We start from the raw sequence: 24273 nt of genomic DNA, 5'->3' as shown, positions 1-24273 counted from the left end.
CGATACATTTTCCAACCAGACCATTTAGTATTCAAGGTGATACTTTTAACCTTTATTCGCTTGACTCTTGCATCTCTCACTTATTCAGAGCAAGGACAAGGAAGAGAGAATGATTTATTGGGTCTTCAAAACCTCAATTGTCAGCTCTGTTGCTTTCATTTGTCTAACCCAGGGTGGATGACTACTTAACCTCTCTGCACCGAAGTATTGTCACCTGTTTAAAAAAGATAATAATGCAGGGGATGACTTGTGAGGCTACACATCAAGCAGCACAAACGCTGGCACGCTCAGCTGCCTCCCAGGAGAGCTTCCTAACTGTCTGAATGCCCTCGCATCACTTCCCTCCTTTTTCTATAGTAATGCAAGCATTCACTCAACACACATTAAGTGCCTCTCCGAGAAAGAAGAATTTCAAGTTAGGATGCAGTCCAATCTAAGATGGCGGCTGCTCACTGGGCTTTTCCCCAAAGGGCTGAGGGATGCTATGGCCCACTTGGAGGAGAGGGTCTTGGGCCTCGCCTTCTTGAGCCCTGAGCCTTGCAACATGCCCACGGCAAGTGGGAGCAGGGCTCTGGGGAGGCTGCTCCCAGGAAAGCCACACAGAGCCATGGCCACACACCCAGAGGCATCTGAATTCTGCTCCAGGAAACATGAGGACTCGGATTGTTTTCTCCCAAACAGTCTGGGGCCTCTAGCAAACAGGTGTCTCAATTCCTTTCTATCTAAAGCCAGGGTGGTAGCATTTGCCAGGAAACAGCTGGGTGCGCAGATTACCACTGTCTATAAATGAGCCTTAATGCAAACTATCATATTGACACACATGTGCGTTTCTTTCTGAAGTATGCACACATGACACATCTCCTGAGAGCTCTCACCATCAGCTGGTGGCCCAGAATAGCTTGAAGCCAGTTGGTGGGGGTGGCAGGATTCAGCACTGCTGCCGTCATTGGAAGAATCGTTATCTGGATGCCCCACAATGAGGCCACATTACCCATTATGGCCATGTCAGCTACTAAAAGAACCATCTCTTCTTAGGAACATAAATTGTTCATAATTGAGCTAGAGAAATTGCACAATATTCATTATGTTTTTTCTGAGATGCACACACTGCTCTGGGAGAGGACAGGAGAGGAGTCCTGGAGACCTGCCTGCTGGCTGGGGATGAACTGAGACCGACATGGAAAAGTCACCGAGTGCTTTTGCTTTTGATGGATTACGAGAAAGAGAATCACTGAAACAGCTGACTGCAAGAAAAGGGAGGAGAGAGAAGGCTTTGAGATATTACAAAGTCAAGTCTGCTACAAAGGTTTAGAAGACAGAGACCAACATTGTATTCCTGAGCCAAATGCCTTGGCAGGGCAGGTTGGGGGGCAGAGAGGGGAGAGATGGCATCTTTCCCTAGAAGCAGCAAGTTTTTCTCTGCGCTAAACAGTGTAAGATTACTTGGGTGGGCCCTTTCTGACCGGTATATTTGTTAGGAAGACAGGAGAATGCTGGCATTTCGATCAAACGGCAAGAGGCAATAATCCGACCATTTGCCTAGCAGCGCTCAACCAGATGGTGCCAGAGGGAGGTGGGTGCCCATGGCACGGGCCACACCAGGGTGCCTCTGAATCACTGTCTCTCTCAAGAAGATGCAGCATAGCCTCATGGGGCTCCCAGTCATCCCATACACTGCCAAGGCACAAAGGGGCGTGAAAGCCCAACGTCGAGATGGCCTGAGGTGACTGGCATTTCACCAGCATCACATCACCTGCTCTCCTGTCCATCACTTCACAGTAGCACTACTGGTGGAGTCACTGTAAGAGGTCAGAGCTAGAGGCTTCTCTGCATCCACTCACACTCTCAAGCCACACTACAAGATTCTGGTGGCTCAGAATCTGGACCACAAGATGCGTTGCTGGCCTCTGTGATTCCGGGGCACGTCTTTGTCATGGCCAAGTGGCACAACATGAAAATAATGGCCCCATCATTCTGGAACACAGCAGCTCATATTCTCTCCAACCACCCCCACAAGGCATCTCAAGGCTTCACCTGCATGCCCAGCTTCAGGGCTGGACACTATCACCCGGGTCAAAAAGCCATACAAGAACCTTGGGGGTCATTTGACCCAATCTCCTCATTCTGCAGTCGCTCAGTAAGGTGAAGGGACTCACCCTAGTTATGCAATGAAGGGAGGGTCCCTGCCTTAAGAGTCCTCTACAGAGAAATGGGGCTTCTTAGGCTCTGTGATACCAGTCCATAGCTCACCATACATACCCATTCCCACTTCTGCTGGGAAAAGACTGGACAGGAATGCAATGCTAAAAACAATTTTAAAAAACAACGAATTAAGCAAGAACCAAGTCATCCACAGAAATGAAGTGTGAATTAAGCCAAGACTGGATGCAACTGAACAGCACAGTCAACTCAAGGCAACACAGAGTGGCAAATCCCAACTCTCCCTAATCTGCAAATCCCAACTCTCCACATGGTACATATATAGACTTTGCAGGGCTGCCACACACTGCCTCACAGCTAGATGTCTTCACAGATAATGAATTTGAGTCCCCAGGAAACTGACTAAGTAGAAAACAAATTTGGGTTCATAAAGAACACATTTTAGAAGTGTCAATAACACTTGTCCTATTTTACTGATTGGTAATTTGCCCTTTGTTGTATGCAAAAGTGAAAATCCATGAACTTCTGCTATTTGCCTATATACACTGAAAAAAAGAATTTTTTAGAGTGCTCATTTCAGCATGGAACCATCTGGAAGAGTCCTGAGACTCATCAGTGGGTTTCACACTTAGAGGAACACTGATCTAAAACCAACATCAGAGCTAGAACAGTGTGTCTGCAGTGAACAAGAGACATACACTTAGGGAGCTATTTCCAAGAAGAACTGTGTGCGGACACCGTAAGAGACAGTAAGAGATATGCCATCCTTGCTGCGTGGTAGCCACCTGGTCCTACAGGGGATTTCTCAGCCAGGTTTCTGAAACACGATGGGAAGGAGGAGGAGGGACAGGGTCTCCCTGCCTGAAAGTCTCTGAGAACAGTCAGCCAAGACTCACAGGAGCTTTGACCACTGACTTGGCTGAGGAGGGAAGACAAGGCCAGATCATCCTGACCAGCCTTTCCTGGATCTGTAGCTGCATGGTTGACCGTGTGTGGCCTTCAGTGCCCCTTCACCTTCCTATCCTCCTCCACAAATACCTGCCTCAAACAAGACTTGCTCTGCCTGCAGGCCAGTGTGTCTGGAACCTGGCTTTGAAAGTGCTGAAGAGAACAGCCCAGATGGTGGTAGTCGTGAGTCCCCTGGCTATTTAAAAACGGCAGTGGTTAAGGGCTTGGATCCTAAGGGCAAAACAGACTCATGTTCAGTCCTAGCTCTGCCACAAACTACATGCTTTTCCCAAGCCTCTGTTTCCTTGTCTGTAAACTGAGGCACAAATCGAAGACTAACAACTGACATAATGCAAGGAAAATGCTTAGTTCACAACCAGCAACGCAGTTTAGTGCAATAAGCCACAGCTCGTGTTGTTGTTATTGGCGAGTGATCTCCCGGTGCTCTACACTCAGGCCACCTCTTCTGTAAAAGTCCCTGAACTACCAAGTCAGATGCCCTCCCCATTACCAAGATCCCCTTTTTGAACTTCCCCCATTCCAGCACCCAACCCTGCGCTTTTCTCTACTGTTACACAAACGTCTCACGCATATGCCTCTTACTGTCCCTGCGCAAACCAGCTCTCCAGCTCCTTGAAGGCCTGGCTGGTGCCCTGTATGCTACTTAGACTCTGCATTGCAGGGTCCTCACCCCATGTAAGTCAGGTTCAAATGGTTTATATACGTTGTATGCAATAAATAAATGCATGCATGGATGAGGTGAACACAGGTAGTATTTTTAGTTCTACACACCTTTGGTATTTATGATACAGGGAGACACGACAAGACTGAGGTCTTTATTCCCAACACCGTGAGTGAACGTGCACAGCCTTAGGCCGGGGGGGGGGGTGTCTACAAAATGCAGCACTGCCACCTGCCACCTTCCCAGGACTTAGTGAGCCAGACTAGGTTTTAAAAAAGCAACAGTAAGACACAACCCGCTCCCTGATGGTCAGCTGAAAGGAGCATCTGGGTTTCAATGGCAACAAACGGGTCTCATTCTCTCCTAGCATTTCCCAGCTCCTATTCCACAAAACAAGGAAAATAAAATAGGCCTTGGCCCTTTTAAATATTATTTCCAAAGACGGAGATGCCAGTATTTCCCCTAGTAACTCATTTCAGTGCCAGGAACTCTCTCAAAGGGCCAGTCCAAGTTCCTCTTCTCACTCTCCTTTGTTCACTGACCAGTGAGGCGGACACAGCTCTGGTCACCACGCACAACCATCATCTTTATTCTTGAAAATCTTTATTTCACTCCGTTTCCCAGAAGTTGATTTTGGCTAGAAGTGATCCTTCCCTCCCCATTAATATTCACATCAGTCATTCTCTTTCCTTTTCCTTCTTCCTCCTCTTCCTTCTCGGTCTCCTGAGGCTTAGGCCTCTGAGCAGTGCCCGTGGCAGCTGGCACTGTCCAGTTTTGTGGGGTTAAGGTAAAAGCGCCATGACAGCTGGTTTAGCCTTGGCCTAGTGCACAGACTCCATAATCAGAATCTGAAAGACTGGTTGCTGTTTGCACCACTGATTCACTGTTGGGGCCAGATCAAGGCTAGGTGAGCCTTTCTGTGAATCAGGAATAATTACTCCCATTGTGCATGTCTGTCTGTTCTAAGGATTCACCTCCTCTACGATGGTAATTATTGTGTGGTTACTATGAACATCACTTATGATCTTGGAAACGTTTTGAACCCCAAAGGAAAAGGTCCTGAGTTAATATGAGAGTGGTGAAATTTCAGAAGGCAGAAAAGTACGGCTCTCAGGATAACAGAGCAGAAAAAACAAATGTGAAAATGAGATGGGCTGGTCGTTTCCACATGTGTTCTAGCAGCAGAGTGCTGTCTTCAGATGAAACCTTTGGTGGACTCCCAGTCCTAAACCACACAAAGCAGAGCTGGCTGGAAAGCAGGGCGGGGCAGGGGTGTGTGAAGCTAGGCCAGTCTTCCTCCTCCTCACCTACTTCCCTTTCCTCCTGAAGTGGGATCCCACAGCAGCCACGGGGACCTCCACGTCTCCATGGGGCAGGATGAAAACCAGGAGTGAAAGAGGTGCAGAAAGAACCTGAATGTCCACAGCACAGTGAGAAGGGATGGGAGGCCAACCCAGAGTCCCCTAGGACCCAATGGCCAACATATTTGTATCTCAATGGTCCCATTCACTGCCATTGTCTTTCTAGTCTGTGCGTTTCTTAGCCTTGATTTTTCACACATATATATTTTGTCATAGTTAATAAAGTAATGCATCTCAAAATGTTTAAGGAGTCTGGATACACGCACATAGCTCTAAAAAGAGAGCAAAATGACATCTTACATCATGACAAGAGTATTCACAGGGCTTAGCTTGCCTTGCTATATGACCCAGCATTCTGAAAGGTGTCAGAGCATCTTATTGTTTTATATGTACATGCTGGCTTACAGCAATCCAGATGAAAACTAAGTACATGCTAAAATGTACTTCAAGAGTCTCAAGAAAAAGAAAATAGCTCTAAAAATAGAAGGCTATACTTTTCCCTGAATAATGAAAGGCATTCTAAACACCTCTTATAAGACATTGTAGGCTGGGTACAGTGACTCACGCCTATAATCCCGGCACTTTGGGAGGCCGAGGTAAGAGGACTGCATGAGCCCATGGGTTCAAGACCAGCCTGGGCAACTTGGTGAGACCTTGTCTCTACAATAAATTAAAAAATTAGCCACGCATTGTGGTGCATGCCTGTAGTTCCAGTTACTTGGAAGGCTGAAGTGGAAGGATCACCTGAGCCCCAGCAGGTCGAGGCTGCAGTGGCCATGAGTGTGTCACTGCACTCCAGTCTGGGCGACAGAGTGAGAGTCCAACTCAAAAAAAAAAAAGAAGAAGAAAAGGGACTAAGTAGACCATCCATGCTCAGTGTCTTTTCATTTTTATTTTTTTTGAGTTGGAATTTCACTCTGTCGGCCCAGGTAGGAGTGCAGTGGCATGCTCACGGCCACTGTAGCCTCGACCTGCTGGGCTCAGGTGATCCTTCAACTTCAGCCTTCCAAGTAGCTGGAATAATAGGAGTGTGTCATCACATCTGGCTAATTTTTTTATTTATTATAGAAACAAAGTCTTACCAAGTTGCCCAGGCTGGTCTCGAACCTGTGAGCTCAGACAATCCTCTTGCCTCCACCTCCCAAGTGCTGGGATTACAGGCATGAGCCACGGCGCCCAGCTAGTCCCTTGACTTTTTTTTTCTTTTTCTTTAGTTGGAGTCTCACTCTGTCACCCAGACTGGAGTGCAGTGGCCGGAGGCTCCCGGCCACCGCAGCCTCGACCTGCAGGGGTCCGGCGATCCTTTCGCCTCAGCCTTCCGAGTAGCTGGAACGATAGGCACGCGCTACCACGCCCGGCTAATTTTTTGATTTATTGTAGAGATGAGGTCTTGCCAAGTTGCCCAGGAGGGTCTCAAACCCGCAGGCTCAGGCAATCCACTCACCTCAGCCTCCCAAAGGCGCGGGATTACAGGCTGAGCCACCGAGCCCGGCTGTCCCTTGACTTCTAATGGTACATTTATTAGAAAGGAGACAATCATAAGAAGTAATTTTTTAAATGATATTTCTCTGAACATTTAAATTATAAAACAGTCTGATAAGTTAGAAAAATACTGCTTCGTGTAAATTTGACTAAGGGATATTAAATTGCCTAAATGCTCTTCAGAAAAATAAAACATATTCAAATTTCTAAAAATTTGAAAGACTCAGGAGAGGAAAAAAATCAGAAATATAAACATTTGCAGGATATAATTTTTATAATTCTAAAGGAATATTTATAGCTTGAAAAGGAAAGTCTGCTAAAATATATAAAAATTAGACAGGTAATTATTTTCCTAGCTCAAGAAAATACTTCTTGGAGAAGACACTAAAAATTAGCTCCTAGTAAAGACATACTCATTATGCTAGGGTTTCGAGAGACTCCCACCCCTTTTTATTTCTGAAAAAAGAAATACAGTTCCTCCAATATTTGAAGCATGACTTTAACGGCCTGAGATTCCAGGGTTGGGAGCTGCAAACTATAGCCCCTCAGGGCCAGCTCCATCACACCACCTGCTTTCCTCTGGTCAGAGTTAAAAAGAGTTTTTACAATTTAAAAATGTTTGGAAAAAATTCAAAAGAAGAATATTTCTTGACATGTGAAAACAATATAAAATTCAAATTTCAGCATAATAAATAAAAGCTTTTTGGAATGCAGCTATACCCATTCATTTACATTTTGCCCATGGTGGCCTTCCTGCCATGATGGCAGAGTCTGGTGGTTGTGACAGAGACCGGTCTGAAGAGCCTAAAATGTTTACACGATTTGACCTCTTACAGAAGAATTTGCCAAACTCTGACCTAAGAGATGGAACCCTACCTCTGACCATCCTGTGTATTCCTGGGGCACGTGGTAGGAAACGTACCTGGTTAAGCTGGCACAGGTATGTGTCAAGACACCAGAAACAGCAGTAGCAGCATTTGAACACGCACCTCGACAATGCACTGCGCTGCTGGACTCAGGATGCGACCAAAGGAACAGAGTCAAAAACAACACAGGAAACAGGGTGAGAAGCCAGTTTCAGAGGAAACGCTTTGTTTCTACTTTTGCACCTGGGGAAATAGGAGCAATCTTATGTGGTATGGGAGAAGTTCTTCTTTTTGTGCACGCAGCTATTACTAATTCTTATTCTTCTCATTACTGATGAGTTAAGTTCCTCTCTTGTGGGCTTACCTGTTACGGCTGCTGTTCACCTCAGCAGAAGGTGGCTAATCCATACAGAAGGGGAGAGGAAAGGAGGACTTCTGGTCCTAGTAGAAAGAACCTCTTTTCCTTCTTCATCTGCCCCACATGTCTTAAATGGGACACTTTGCTTTTTTCAAGCCAGAGTTTATATTCATGAAAAATTTACATCCCAAAGACAAAATAATAATAATATATTTTAGATACTAGTTATGTCCCCACATAAATAAAGAGTCAAGTTTAACTCTGGGGGAAATAAATCTTGAATAAGACTTTCAGGGTTAAAGTTCAAGGAGGAAATTTGTCCTTTGAAATATAACTTGAATTTGTGCATAACTCAAGAGGAATAACTTAGTGAATTGCTTGGGGGTGGGGTGATTGACTATATCCTACCCACTCTCCAGAGTGAAAAAAAAAACCCTGAAAACAATCCTGAAATAGCCTACTATGAGGATCCCAGGAATAACTTAGCCTTATATGGACATTTTCTTGTCCCAGTGTTAATTCAATTGGATGAAACTTGATATGGATCCTTTTCAGCCTGGTTGTGGTGGTGAATAGGCCTATTTAACCTAGGAAAGATCACACAGTGGCTGTGTGAAATGTTTAAACTGTAGACACAGCTCTGGACAGTAAGCCTGCTAAGGAAGACAATTTTTTTAACCTAAGAAAGGACACATTTTCCCAACAGTGACATCACTAAAAGGAAGTCTGGCCCTTGGTCCTTATAAGATCTAGGGAGTAATAAATAACCTTTTAGATCTCAGTCAGAGAGACCTTGGGTCTTCCACTGACTTCTCTTAGATTTTTGGAAGGCTGTTTTCCTGAAGAGTTTAAGATGCCGAACTGTAGAAGGGATAGCAAACTCCCTGCTGCTAATTTATGACTGCCTTACTAATGTACACATACACAATCACAAATACATTTAAAATGAAAAGCTGTTTTATTTTTGAAGAACTCCTTCTCCAAGTTTCCTAAGATTGAAGGATTGATTTCAAAATGCAGGAGCCAGAAGTAGCTAGATTTGCCCTGAATGTGGAAATGCCTCTTCAAGTCACCAAAATGTAGCCCGGCAAAATATTAACAGAAATTCAATATTTTATGCTCGGGGCAGCTGCTTAGCATGCATTTCAAGATAATGAAGCCAGATGATTTTATGTGACATGTAATTGTTCCTAACTGATATACTAACTGCAAGGACATGACACGGAGTCAATAAAATCAATGAGCAGTCATTTTAACATTGCTTAGCTTTGTCATATTTTTCTAGTAGTTCATTTTAATTTACCCGCTAATCCACTAGCCAAGGACAGAACAGGTTTCTCAGAGGTAGCTACTGATAATTGCTTTATAACCCCCTCCCCAGCTTGTTTTGTAAACAAGTTAACCTAATCAGAGCTTCAAGACCTTCCTGACCCAGACAGACCCCATCACCATGGCTGCAATCACGTGACTAACCCACCCATCTGCCTGCCGTCCATCACCTGATGTCAGTACCTGTGCATACCTGCCCTCCATGATAATGTGGAGCAGACCACCACCCAATCACCTTGATGACCTCCCCCCAGTCAAAGGGAAAGTTTAAAAGGATTCGACTTCCAGCAGCCAGTAGCCATTGCTCTGCTAAGCTATGGTCTGGCCATGTGCTCTTTTAGCTGTGGTCACCATGTTTTCTTAGCTTTAGCCCTGCCCTACCTTGCGGCGGGGTGAATCTTCTCTCTCTCCTCTCTCTAATTTATTTTCTGGCCATTGCTTTGCTAAACTCTGGTATGGCCATGTTTCTTGGCCTTGGCCTCCACTCCTGCCTTGGAGAGGCGAATCTCCTCGCTCTCTCGGTCTCTCCCTCTTGTTTTCGTTCTCTCCCTCCCTCCCTCCTTCTCCCTCTCTATTCACCATTGCTTTGCTAAGCTCTGGCCTGACCATGTGGCTCCTTGAGCTATGGTTGCCATGTTCCCTGGCTTTGGCCTTTCCCCTACCTTGGAGAGATGAGTTTTCTTTCTCTCTAATTTACTTTCTAAATAAACTATATTTTCTAATCTAACTGCTGTGCAATTCTTTGCGTTTTTCATGCGACACTGGATCGCACAACCCCACCCTGGTGGGCCTGAACTAACATTTCGGAGGCCCCACAGGGATATATTTTAACCTAACATTTTCGGAGGTCCCACCAAGATTTTTAACCTAACACTAACCTTAAATCTTGACTATAGATTTAAAATATCAACAATCTAGGTTCCTGTTTAAAAGAGCAAACAACCTCATCAACAAGGGTACCTGCATAATGAACATTTGTATACCTAACCCTGAACTGTACCCATAGCTTTAAAATAAAAAATTAAGAATGAAAGAAAACAAAAGAGCAAACAAAAATAGTTCTAAAATATAATATAAACCCATGTGTAAAATTTCTTCAATTTCCTAAGGACACACAACCACACCAAAAGGTTGGAATCAGGTAAGTTTGTGAAACTCTGACCAAGTCACCGCCCCTGAGGTGGTGACGAGAGAGAGAGATTAACATTGTGTGAGAACAGAAGAGCTGGCAAAGTCCTTGCTGGGCAGGCCAGAAATACCATGAGAACAGCTGTGTTCCTGGTGTTCTGGTTTCCACTGTCATTCATAACCAAATGCGCATGGAAATAAAAACCAGGGAGGAGAAAACCCCCAGGCACAAAAGCCCCATAGTCCTCTGTCCTTAGACAGAGATGGAGAGGTCAGCCTGATGGCTTCTCTCTCTCTCTCTCTCTCTTTCTTTCTCACTCACACACACATACACACACACACACTCTCACACACTCATTCAAACTCTCTCCTTTTCTTCCTCTCTTCCTACTCATACACCAGTAGCTTCCCAGGACAGCCTTGAAGAAACACAAAAGGCAGGGAATCTTTCAGCATTAAAACAGAAACAAATATTAAATTCTCTTCTAAAACAGCATAATAAACGTCTACAAAAACTTGTTTAAATTTCACCTAAAGATTTCACCCCACTCCAGTCTGGGCAAAAGAGTGACACTCTGATTTAAATAATAATAATAATAATAATAATAATAATAATAATAATAATAATTCAGCCCATTTTTCATTATTTAGATGAGAAGAAACCTAGCTAATTCAGGACTACCCCTCCCTCTCCACTCCACCTCCATCCCATTGGAGAAAGTCCAGAAAACAGGACTATAAACAAAACGGGGGGGGGCTGGAGGGGCGAGTGGGGGCTGGGATCTGAGGAACAGGGAGCCCTCTGAATGGCCAGTCACAGGTCACATTCCTGTCCTGGAACCCGCTGTACTTTTCCAGTAATTAACTCTTCTGCAACCCAAGCCCTGGCATACCCCGTATCGGAACGTTGCCTTACCTTCTCTTTCAGAGTGCTGGAAACATATGAGAGAATGACTCTTGGGACTCTCACCATGGTGATTAAAAATGACCCTTTCGCGACTGTTCCTTGATGGCAGCAGAAAAGTATGGAGAGAGATGAAAGGACTGGATGATCAGGAGGGCCATCTTTATTTCTGGGAATAGTGAAAAAGACAGCACTTTAAAAACTACTTAAAAGGCAACAAAAAAGTCTCTCTGGTTTAAATCACCCACGGTACTAACAACTCCTAAAGCAGTGATACAATCATCATTTGGCAACTTTTTCATACTCCTCAGTAGCTGAGGTTACCAGTTCCTGGACTGATTCAATTTCTTTTGGTGGCACTCCATACTACGGACAAATATAGGACAGAAAAACATTTTAAAAAATACGAATGAGTTCAAATAAACCAGTTTTCCTTCTTACGCTTGCCCCTTCCATCAATGTGGTCTCCTAGGCTTCAATGACACAGGAGCACACATAAATACTGCCAGTGTTAGCTTAGTAATTAAAATCATCACCAAGTCACATGACCAGGATCAGCGGCCAGAGGGAACCCAGAGTGCCCCTTGGAGGGCAGAGACAGAGGTCTGGTGCTTGGCTCCCAAAATCCTGCTGATTCCTACTCTGCTCTTTAAAGGTCACTTCAGCGTGAATCATTTACGGGACTTGTCATGACGCAGCTCCCAAGAATGTGTACAAGTCAGTTTCACAGGCAGGAAAAAAGAGTGAAAAAGAACAGAATGGGCACAGCCTCCACCCTACCCCAAACCTGAAAGATCAAGCAAAGGGGGAGGGCAGACGCAGCCGGGAGGGTGTGCAACCCCCTGATTTCCCACTCAAGCTGGTTCTGGGAAATGAGGCCTTTCTGAGAGGCAATTTTCCCGATTCCCAGTGAAGCCTGGTTTATTTGTAATGGATGACTCCACAACTTGCTCTGCTTGCTAATAACTCAATACAAATCAAGGTTTTGACAACAGCCGCATTTTGAGGGAGGAAGGAGTGAAGCCAGAATGTTTCAAGAGCTGGCAGTGGCCCCGTTTGCCATTACTGAAATCATCCAGAAGAACAAGAGAACATGAACGTAGTACTGGGGGCTGAAGACCCACAACCAAGCTGTCCCACAGCGAGGCTATATGGGTTTCAGCCCATGTCACTTAAAATAGGACAAACCAGGGAAGCGATTGCTGGGAGGAACACATTTTGATTTGATAAACTAGAAGAGTAATGTAGGCCAGGAAAATCTGACACATTTTTTTCCCTTTTCCTCTTTTTTCTAGAGAAGAATGTTTACTTTTCCACAGAGGAGATTTATGTGCCTTAGAACTTACTATGGTGCTCAAGAAGGGGTGGTGCAGAGGAGGACAACACCTGCTTTCCATCTAGCAGGGAAGCACATGATTCACAGCCACGGTGCACGGGGCCGCGGTTGGTTCCTCAGCATTGAAGTCTGGCGTGAGGCGCCAGCTTTCTGAGGAGGTTTTGCTGTGATGTGGTGTCTGTACCGCCTTGACTCCCCTGGTCCATAACACATCCTGGTTATGGCCTGAGGCTTGGCGGGAAAGAGAGGCAGACTGTCCAGACGCTGGGCAGTCACATGACGGGAGAGGGAACTAAAGAAGAAGGCGCTTTCAACATGAGCCAGCTCACCAAGCCAGAAGTCACCCAATACCTGCCCTTAGAACTACAAAGTCTCACAGAATAAAGGCTAAGGGGCGTGTCTCTGAGGCCTTCTCTCAGGCACTCTTCCATATTCAAAGGTAACAACACCCTTCCAACTCCCCTGCTATACATGCAGCTGGTGCCCTCAGCTCCATCTCCCTCATAACCAGCTAAACTTGCCCTCAGGAAGAGGATCTGATGACACTCAGAGAGGCCTAATGTAACACTTACCTCTGGACTTACCATATATACTTTTTTTGAGTTGGAGTCTCACTCTTGTTGCCCAGGCTGGAGTGCAGTGGCACACTCACGGCCACCGCAGCCTCAACTTGCTGGGCTCAGGTGAACCTTCCGCCTCAGTCTTCCAAGTAGCTGGAACCACAGGCACATGCCCAGATGAGGTCTCACCAAGTTGCCCGGCTGGTCTCAAACCCGGGGCTCAGGCAATCCTCTCACCTCAGCCTCCCAAAGTGCTGGGATTATGGGCTGAGCCATCACGCCCAGTCGATTTACCATATTTTAAGGCTTACCCTAAGGAATGGCATTGCAGCATTGGGTGTATTGGGTAGCTCAGTGATAAGTGTATTAGGAGGCTGGGGAGGACAGGGGACCTAGTCACTTGTCTGTCTCTAGGCAGTAGTCACTTTTCTTTCTTTGCTCTCCCTCCCTCCCTCCCTTCTTTCTTCTCTCTCTCTCTCCCTCTCCTTCTCCCTCCCTCTCTTTCTCCCCCTCCCTCTCTTGTGGGATCTCACTATGCTGCCCAGGCTGGTCTTGAACTCCTGGCCTCAAGCAATCCCCTAGCCCTGGCCTCTCAAATGTTGAGCCACCACACCTGACCAAAAGAACTGTGCCTTGAGCACCCTCCAACTAGGCCACATCTACCCCAATTTTGTGGGTGGTGGCAGTAAGGAAGACACGGGAAGTGTTAGAGGTAAGGTGACTCCAGGAAGTACCCCACGAAGTTCAGCTTCCCCCTTCTGTTAAACTTGTGGCTGCCTTGAGTGCCAAAGATGCCTGGCCCTCAGAACAATGAAGCCAGGTCCCCAGATCACTGCATCAATCCAGGTCATGGGGCAAAGGGCTTAATGGTCCATCCAACCAAAGCCTCTCGCATCTCTGAGTCATGGTGCAAAGTGCTGTTGTGCAACTACTAGTTCCATCAGACCACATGGCGCATATAGCCAGGTTTTAGCTCAGGTTAGAGCTGCCTTGTTTTGTACTGAGGCTCCTGAACAAAATGTGGCTGCACAGGATGGGTGGACTCCAACATAAAGCTGGTCCTGAAGGAAAACCATGTGATCGTTGCAAAGTCCATATCCCTTCCTGAGATTTCTTCAGCAAAATCACTGCAGGAAGAGCTGAGAAAGCTGTATGCTACTTTTTCCAATTTTACAGAAAATGGAAATTGTCTTCAGTAAAAAAACAGGCCGGTAAAAAAACACATTGATTTGCATTTATAATCCCAGCTCTTTGGGAGGCAGAGGCAAGAGGATCGCCTGAGCCCAGGGGTTCAAGGCCAGTCTGGGCAACTTGGCAAGACCTCATCTCCACAATAAATCAAAAAATTAGCTAGGTGTGGTGACACATGCCTGTAGTTCCAGCTACTTGAAAGGCTGAGGGGGAAAGAGTGCCTGAGTTCAGCAGGTCAAGGCTGTGGTGGCCGTGAACATGCCATTGCACTCCCATTCCAACTCAATGAACAAACAAACAACAGAATTCTTCAGTAGGCCTGAATGACTCTTGCTAGGATAGGGAATCTGTCTCTACCTTAGAAATTCCTTAGACTCTGCTATGAATTAATTTCCTCCTCTTCCTCAGCAGATTCAGAACGGCTGGAAACCAACTTTTGTATATTGAAAAATGATGACGGAGTCATGCCTCAAGTATCCCGTCTCCAAGTTGAGCAGTCCGAGCTCCTTCCTGTCACACCCCAAGTAGCATCTTTACGGTGCTCAGTTAATCCTCTTCAGGCAAATGGTTGTAAAAGGTAAATTTTACAGACTGCCGACACCCTGTACTTGATGGTCTTTGTATAAACTCTTCAGTCCTTCTGATGCTTAAATAATGACAAAAATAAATGCACCCTGGCTACATTTAGTCCTCATCCTGAGTGCAGGCCAGAACATGGCAAAAAGAATTACGAACTTTGAGATAAGGAAAAAACTTTGAGATAAGGAAAAAAGTTTCAAAATTAGACATTGTATCAAAAAGATGGCAGAGATCTTTCATACGTGAAAAAGTCAGGCTGAAAATAAATCACATATTGTATTTCAAATTAATTTATTTGAAAATCAAGGTAATATGCAAAGTATGTCCAAAAGTCAAATAGTACTGCTAGTCTTAATAGAGACAGCAGTTTCCTTCGCCACTCTAAATTATCTCTCTAGAGATAATATGTTAGTTGTTTATTCTGGAACTCACCTCCACACTTAAAAATGACGTGTTCTTACTGCTAGTTCTTGATTTTCCAGCATCAGATATTGTCTTCTGACTTCTCTACTATGGAAGACTTGGTTTTATTTTCTTACACAGCCTAACTCCCTCCCTCACTGGCTTTCCTATCCTCCCTTCTTCCTGATATAGTGAAACTACAGTTTTAAGCTAATGTTTAGTGTTTATGCTATTAGTACATAAATATGTGCTGAGTATATGAATAATGTTCACAACTGATTCAAGGGGCATATTCTAATTCTATTTCTTTTCCCACACAGCTTTTGTTTTTTTCTGAAGTTAATTGTTTCGCCTTTTTTTTTTTTGAGTTGGAGTCTCACTCTGTTGCCCAGACTGGAGTGCAGTGGCCTCTCCTGGCCACCGCAGCCTCGACCTGCTGGGCTCCGGTGATCCTTCCGCCTCAGCCTTCCAAGTAGCCGGAACTACAGGCATGCATGTGCCACCATGCCCAGCTAATTTTTTGATTTATTGTAGAGATGAAGTTGCCCAGGTGGGTCTTGAACCCGTGGGCTCAGGCAATTCACTCACCACGGCCTCCCAAAGGCGCGGGATTACAGGCTGAGCCACCGAGCCTGGCCCTGTTTCACCCTTTTTATTTGCCTGATTTCTGTGGGCATCACCGGATGCTTCACCAAAGTGAGAATCTTTTCTTAATGTGTTCAGGCACACCTGTATTCTCTCCGCTCCATTTTCTTTTCTCGGAGACCTCACACATGGACCCACTGTCCTCTTGTTCTGCCGGGGACAGGATATTTTCAATGCTGCATGGCTATCCTGGGAACTTCCTTCTCTTCTGTACTGGAGCCTGGGTTCTCTCAAGTTCCTGTTTTCCTCTCTGGTTTCCTCTTGAGTTTCTTGGGGAACATCCTTCCTAGAAAGCATGAGAGGAGGGGATTCCTCTGTGACTGGCATGTGTGAGCATGCCTTTATTCTTCTTTCTCCCTGACTGGTAGTAGGAATAGGTATAGAATTCCAGGCTCATCTTTCATTGGAATCTTCATTGCCTTGCTCCAGAGTTTCTCGTTTTCGAGACTTTGCCTGTGCTCCTGTTTTCCCTCGAGAAGCTTCCGGGATCTTCTCTTTACTCATGTCCTCCAGCCCTGGGGAATTTTCTTTTTTCTTATTTTCTATTTCTGGAATCCATATTAGTCAGATGTTGCGTCTCCCAAATTCATCCTCTGGTTCCTTATCCTTCCTATCCTGTTGTGCAATCTTTATCTTTCTGTTCTGTCTTCTGAGTTCTTCAACTTTATATTTTGAGCCTTCAGTAGAACATTTTCACTTTTGCAGTCATCATTTTTTAATTTTTTAATTTTTATTTTTTTGAGTTGGAGTCTCACTCTGTCACCCAGACGGGAGTGCAGTGGCCGCTCCCAGCCACCGCAGCCTCAACCTGCTGGGCTCTGGCGATCCTTCCGCCTCAGCCTTCCAAGTAGCGGGAACTACAGGCACGCGCTACCCTGTCCGGCTAATTTTTTGATTTATTGTAGAGATGTAGTCTTGTCAAGTTGCCCAGGCGGGTCTCAAACCCGCGGGCTCAGGCAATCCACTCACCTCAGCTTCCCAAAGCATGTGATCACAGGCTGAGCCACCGAGCCCGGCTTGCAGTCATTTTTAATTAGTCCTTCCTAATTGATCTCTCACTATGCCTTTTTATTTTGGGGGGATCTCAGCAATTTTTCCTTGTTCTGTTTGATGATATTATGGTTTGTTTTATAGTTTTCCTTTGTAGTCCACATTGCCTCTGTCTTTTCTAATTCCTTTTGTTGTTTTGTTCCTCTTGCTCTTGCTCTTCTTTCGAGGGTTTTTTTCCCCATGTTTACTAATCACTGGTGAACAGCTCAAATCTAAGAGTGAGGCTGTGGAGAGGGACACTGTCTGTTGCTGCTGAGCATCACAGTTTTGTCAGAAGTCAGGGAATCCACTTCCCTGGCGGGCCCATACGGCACTAACTGCAGACCTTCACGTGGATTAGACAGTTTATCCAGAGAAGACTCCTCTGCCCTCCTGCTAGGTGGTATCAACCTGGCTGCCAACTTTCTGGAGCTGTACTATGGGATGTGGGGTGTTGCATGTGTGAGGGGTGTCCAGGCTTTCACTTATGCCCCTGCTTTCTGCACGGAGCCTCACCCAGCCTCAGCTGTGCCAGATGCCCCAAGTCCAGACCCTTTCTGGTTTCTCTCTTCAGAGAACCAAGTGCCTCATCCTCAGTGGGTGTGGAGGAGGGGTCTGGGGTCCACCTGTTCCTTAGGAAGATGTCCGGCTTGCCTTCGGAAAGATCTCATACTTGGATTCAGGAACCTCTGGGGGTTCTGCAGCTCCATGCAGCCTGCTTCATGGTTGCACCCCCTCGCCTGCCAACACGCACAGGGGGCTTCCTCAGCTCTCCCCGGGTGCTCAGGTCATTGCCCATCTGCCCTCTCCTCAGCTCTTGCCTTTGGTTGACACTGTCATTGCCTCTCTGTTTTTTACTGTCCTTGTGTGTTCGTGCCTTTTCCATTCTTTCATGATTCGGGGTAGGGGTGGAGGGAGAGGAGAGATTGGGAGATAAATGCATGGGCTTCACTGGAAGTCCATATCACAAGTGCTTGTCGAAAATGCTTTGTCTTTGTTAGAAATACCACAGAATCTCTCTGTCAGACCAGGGCTACCTGCTGGCCTCTCTGGCTAGACTATTCCGTGCTTCCCTACACAGGAGGCGCAACACGCCCCGCCCACCTCCGGCTACCTGGAGGCCCTCAGTGCCAAGGGCAACAGCCCCTGTGAGCCCTGTAGTCTCTCATGACAGGTTGCAAGCATCACCACGACATTAAAACCCACAGTGCTCCTTAGAGTCAGGAGGTAACTGCTCAGGGGCATGAGTCACCCCGGTGGGCGGTCTTACCCCACCAAAGCGCACATTTGTCTGTCATTTGGTCTGAGATTAGAGGAGGACCAGCCCTACTGAGAGTGAACTTCCTGCTCTAAGTCCAACCTTGTCATTGTCCAGGCTGTGCTCCTCTGCCCTGCAGTCTTCTCATGGCCCCATGGAGAGTCACATCTGTAAAGGAGGTGAGAGGTTTGAGGTGGATATGACCTCAATTATTTTCATGAGGCAATGGATACAAACATGGAAGCAAGTGATTAATTCACAGGTACTTAACTATATGGATCGAAATTATATTTTATAGTTACATACAATTCCTTTAGGATTCAAATTTTTTTCCAAGCAAACATTCTTCTGATTTTATATGGGACAAAGTGAGGCTCACAGAATTTACTCAAGTTTATTCAAAATAGACCAGGTCAGGCTCAGTGGCTCAGCCTGTAATCCCAGCACCTTGGGAGACTGAGATGAGTGGATTGCCTGAGCCTGAGGGTTCGAGACCAGCCTGGGCAACCTGGCCAGACCTCGTCTCTACAATAAATCAAAAATTAGCCGGGTGTGGTAGCACGTACCTGTAGTTCCTGCTACTTGGAAGGCTGAGGTGATAGGATCGCCGGAGCCCAGCAAATTGCTGCTGGGTGGCTGTGAGCGTGCCACTGCACTCCAGCCTGGGTGACAGTGTGAGACTCCAACTCAGAAAAACAAAATAGACCAGTAATTTTTTCAGTCTGAAGCCAATAAGAGTGGATATTTACAAAGAAATTCAACCCTTCATCTTAATCTTTCAATTCTAAGCAATATAATCACTTCCTTGTTTGGCTTCTTTCTAAATTTTCTAGCAAAAAGCAAAAGAGCTCAGAAATGTGACAGATTTAAGATGTCACATTTCCTCTCACTACCAAATGAGCATTCAGCTCATTTTTAGCTTAGTCTTTTATGCTTGCCAACTCCTTTTAAAGGGTCAGGTCAAACTCCCAAATATCTTTTGAGATTCACAACATGAAGCACACAGACAAACCACACAGACAAATCAACAGGAGAAAAACACTGGACCTACCTGTTGAAATAACAAGTAACCACTGCCCCAGCTATGGTCATTTGCTGACATGCAAGGATGAATTCACTAGTCCATATGAGGCCAATTAAATGGTACCACCACATATACCGAATGCCTGAAAGAGGTTTGTATTCCACTTGGCCACCTTCCATCACTTGGGCAGTCCCTGAAGTTTAAAACATAAACAGCCATCACACTAATGTTCTCTAAGCACGGGTGATGGTTCAACAGGCTACGCTTCTTTATGCTGGGCCTCAGCATCGTGTGAAACAGGTGCCAAAGTCTGAAGCACCCACCATAATTTTAAAACCTTCATAGCAAAAAATAAAAATCGAGAACACACAGTTAATTTCTAAATGATATCAACAATGATAATCACAGTGTCGACTGCAGGCAATTTCCAACACACTTGGTATATACTGTAATACTCATCCCACTTGGGAATGAAACAGGTGTTTGGAAGAGTCAAGCAATTTTTGTAAAGTCTCACTGCTCATAAATAGTGGAAGGAAATTATAAGCCCAAACACATTGAACTCTAAAATTCATAGTTTTTCTACCACAAGACTTTGTGATACAAACCAAACTTGTTACATGGATGAAGCTACACAAAGCTATTAGGACCATGTTACAGCACCTACTTCGTCAGAAATTTAGACTTTATAAAAGAGACAAAGGTCTTTGTTTTCTCAAAGGGATACAGTTCAGATTTCATTCTAAGACAGAAAAATCTCTTCTAGCACAATTCAAAATATCTTCTGGGTCTCTGTGTTAACCTCCCAAGGTTCAAATGCCAGCTTTGCCCCTCCATGGGTGGCCTGGGACAAGTTATTTGGCATCTTGAAGTTTTGGAATCTTTATCTGGAGTGCCTGTTTCCTGGTGGTAATTTGAGCATGGAGAAAGATTACCTGGAGAGTGCTTGGTATAGCACCTGGTCCCAGAAATATCACCCCATAAGTGAGAGTTATTCCTATTCTTAAATTTCAGGACTATAGTACTACACTCAGCCGAGGCCAGTGAGGCAGCCCTAATGGTTCTGATGCTCACGTGGCTATGCCCTGCTTTCTTCTCCTGCCTCTAAGGAAGCCTTGAACTAGTTCAACAGACATCACGAGTCCAAATCCCAGCTCTGTAGCTCATTTGATTTCCAGATGTCTTCCCACCATGGATTTTAAATCAACTACAGAAGAAGATGGCACTTTGGGGTTTGGTGAAACCTAAAACTTGAATAGCATTTAAAGATAGTCTCTTAGTTCTTGTGATAGCTATAAACTGACTTTAGGTTCGTGGTTCCTGTGTCTTTAGACACTCACGATAGGGTCTGTGCAAGGGAAAGAAGAGAACCATGGTAGAGAGCAAAACTGACTGCACAGACCGAGGCAGGTCTCGATTCCTCCCGCTTGAGGTTCTGCTGAACACAAGTGCTAGAAATAGTTAGCAGCAGAAGTATAAGGAATAGCAAAGTAGCTTGCTTTACAGAGCCCGGCATTTTATTAAGGCCGGGCTCATGTAGGCTTGGAGGTCATCCTTTTTCAGTGAAGGCATGGATATCTGCCTCTGCTTTTCCAAAATGAGCGTTTCAGAAAACATTCCCCATTCCAAAGGTGGCCTCTCCCAACTGGAATGCACATTTGGGTAGATATGGTTGGTGGACCTTGAGAACCGTTCTCCGGAACATCAGAACTGCTCTGGGCTGGAGAACAGGGACAACGCTCCTCCTACAAAGCCCACATGTATCAGGGACAGGCGACGGTTTTGCAGAAAAGGTTCACAGCACCATAGATGGTTTGGGTGGAGAATGTTTCCACAGAACACAGGAGGAATGATTTCTTTGATGAAGGTCAGTGCATAGTCCCTGAATATGAAGGGGAACAGTCTCTCCTCCTGGCCACCTTGAGCTGTCAAGGACACATCCACACACCTCCCAGGTCAGCACACTGGTGGTAGCTGTCAGCAAGTAAAGCAGCTAAAGTGGTAAGTCAAGATCGCTTAGACCCTAAAGCCTTTAGCATTCCCCAAGGAAGCAGAACCTGAGAGGTATCCTTGACTAGTCACTGTCATTTCTGAACATCCTTATCGGAGCTATCTTCTGTGTGCTCCTGGGCTTCAGGTCTGCCAGCTGTGTGTAGACTTTCCTTTAGGGCAGGGTTACTTGCCCTCTCGAGTACCAGCTGACATTTTGGACCAGGTATCTCTTTGTTGGGTGGGGGTGGGGGGATCATGGTCCTGTGCGTTGCAGGATGTTGAGCAGCACGGCTCATCTCGCCATGCTGGCTGTCAGGAGGATCCTCCCCACAGCAAGTCATGACAACCCAAAATGTCTTTCATGCCACCTGGGGGGCTGCTTGAGAACCACTGTTTGAAGCAAACCTTCTCAGAGTCAGGCACTCTGGCTCCAGAGCGAAAGCCTGGAAACAGAAGTTGGACACAACTGAGACTGTGGTTACAGAGCTGTGGGCAGGGCAGCAGCACTGCCAAGCACATGACTGCCCTCTCCTGGACGGCTGTGTCAGCATGGGCAAGATGCCCTCGTCACATGACAGCAGCTCTGTTGCACTACCGCTCCTACCTTGGGTAGTAGCTAACAGTGCTAACAGGAACTATGAACAGAGCCAAGATGGATGCATCTCAGGGATGATGGTGAACTGGGAGGAGACATGGTTCCAGGGTCAGCTCTGGCAGGCGTGACAAGCAACCTGGGTCACTGTTTCCTCTAGGTCAAGATGGAGAGAGCAAACGTGACACGTGGGAGAGTGACTACAGGCCTGGACCGGAAGGTCACAGACTGAGAGTCACATCTCTGCAGTGGCCCCTCGTGGCTGACCAATGGATTTTTAACAGTCTGTTTTATCACCTGTAATCGGAGGATAGTAATACTTCTCATACTCGTGATCTCATCCTGTGCCATCACATGTAGCTGTGATGAGTCAATCTAAATACATGGGTAAGGCTCTTAGGATATTAAGTGCAACGTAAGCTTGCTAAAGTGAGTGCCATACAGGATTAGCTATGAATGAGAATGGGTAAACATTATTTCAATTCTGAAATTAAATATTCACTGAGCACCTACTGCATGCTGGCATCAAGCTAGATATAAGTTATTAAAGAGAAAAATAAAAGAGGCAAAAGAAAAAAAAAAATCCAAAGGAGATACCCAGGTGACTATTGGGAGTTCACACCTTCCCTTATTATTCTCTGCATTTTCTCTTCTCTCAGGCAACTGATTATACAATTTCTCCTTTAGCCTCCCTGAGTTTCTTTCCCACCCTTGTCTCAGTCACTGACCCTACTTCCTATTTCTTAAGATCTGAAATCATCAGAAAACCTTTGCTAGCGCCTAACCCCACCCCACCTGCCTGCAACCAACATGTGCCTGTAATCTGAGCCCCCTTCCTAACACGGTAAGCTGTCTGTGATCTGGGGCCCACACACCACCAGATCCCACCCTTTGTCATTTACCTGAAGACAGCTCTTCAGCAATCCACCTCCCCCCATCCCGTCAGAATGCCACTCTCTGCTAACTGCTCCTTAACCATCTCCCATCTTCAACCATACTCGCCTTGGGACTCGCTCTGCCAGCCTCTTTCCATCTCTCTGCTTTCTGCCTATGAAAGCAATTCCTCAAGACTGAACACACTTTCTTTCCGGCTCTTCTCTTCTCACTTTCTCTTAACCTGCTCCAGTCCCTTCTTTGCCTCACACCAAGGCTGCTGAACCCCAGGTCAGTCCCCAGCTCTGCCCTGAGATACCACAGCATTGGCCACCTTGGGCCATTCTCACCTCCAGGAAACCCTCCACCTGCACTCTTGCGTTCCACACTCTCCTGCCCGATGGCCACTCCCTTTCAGTCTTCTTCGCTGGTTTCCCCTTATCTCAGGACATCTTGATGTTGGAGTGTCTCAAGGCACAGTTCTTGAACTTTTTCTCTACCTATATTCATTCTAATCTCATGGTTCCAACTACTATTAATGTACTCCCAAATTCCCAAATGTAAATCTCTAGCTGGGACCTCCCCTCAGCTGCTGACTCTGACAGCTAACTGCCAACTCCACATCTCCACCTGGCTGTCTAAGACATGGCAGTTAGAATGCACAAACGTCCCTTTCCGCTCTGCCCTGAACACGCCACCCAAGTTCCTGCCCCATCTCAGCTTATGGCATCTCATCCTCCAGCTGCTCAGGCAAAGCCCTCACTCATCCTCAGCCCCTCTCTCTTTTGGATCCCCAGATAATCCTGCCAGCTCTAACTTCAAGGCAGACACAAACCCAGCGGGCGATGCTGCTTCCACCATCGTGACCCATTCCGAGCCACCACCCTCTTCTCCCTGATCACTGCTATTAAAATGTAAGTCAGGTAAAGTTTCTATTCTGCTTAAAACCCTGTGAAGACTTCCCATCTCAGATTAGAGGCCAAAAGCCAGCAAGGCTCCACGATCTGACCTGGGTCCTCTCTGAGTGGCCCCCCTCAAATCAGGCTCTCCCTCACCCATTCCACTGTGTCTCAGTGGCCTCCTTGCTGCGTCACAGAAGCCCGGGCTCTTGTCAATCTTCTGCCCAGACGTGCGCCCTGGTGTGGGCGGCCTGGCACCCCTGCACTCACTGCCTCCCGTCTGCTCAGCTTCACCTTCTCAACCAGGCCCCCCTCACCACCTAGAGTTGCATCCCACCCGTATGAACTTCCTACTCCTCTTTTCTGCTTTATTTTTCTCCAGTCTATCCATCAACTGTTGAAGTACTATAAAATTCACTTATTTATTTTATTTAATGCCTGTCTCCCTCCACCTTCCAAAGTGGAAGAAAAGTTGTATCTCCAGCATCTTTAACGGGGCCTGACACAGTAAATGTCAGCAAATATTTGTTGAGTGAATGCATGAATGTTTCCTCCTCGGGGAGTATATTCTCTTAAAGAGATCTGGAGACAGCCGGGCTCGGTGGCTCAGCCTGGAATCCCGCGCCTTTGGGAGGCTGAGGTGAGTGGATTGCCTGAGCCTGCGGGGTCGAGACC

The 24273-nt window shown here is 46.1% G+C and overlaps 1 protein-coding gene across 2 annotated transcripts in view; it reads right to left on the bottom strand.

Annotated features, from left to right (window-relative positions):
* SLC44A3 (solute carrier family 44 member 3) overlaps positions 1 to 24273 on the bottom strand; it is a 76418-nt gene that overhangs the window by 20201 nt on the left and 31944 nt on the right. Inside the window, exons 10-12 of one of the 2 annotated variants that reach the window (XM_008053065.2) lie at positions 19270 to 19435; positions 11231 to 11387; positions 7556 to 7642 (exon numbers count right to left, since the gene is read on the bottom strand). In XM_008053065.2, the coding sequence (XP_008051256.1) occupies positions 7556 to 7642; positions 11231 to 11387; positions 19270 to 19435 (410 nt within the window). The remainder of the gene's footprint in view (positions 1 to 7555; positions 7643 to 11230; positions 11388 to 19269; positions 19436 to 24273) is intronic. The other variant, XM_008053068.2, reaches the window with a different exon arrangement.

This window comes from Carlito syrichta, unplaced genomic scaffold, assembly GCF_000164805.1.
Source record: "Carlito syrichta isolate Samal-C Ts95f unplaced genomic scaffold, Tarsius_syrichta-2.0.1 Scaffold287811, whole genome shotgun sequence".
In the NCBI taxonomy this organism is placed as follows: domain Eukaryota; kingdom Metazoa; phylum Chordata; class Mammalia; order Primates; family Tarsiidae; genus Carlito; species Carlito syrichta.
The sequence above is the reverse complement of the archived record's forward strand: the minus strand, read 5'-3'. Positions and strand labels throughout refer to the sequence as shown.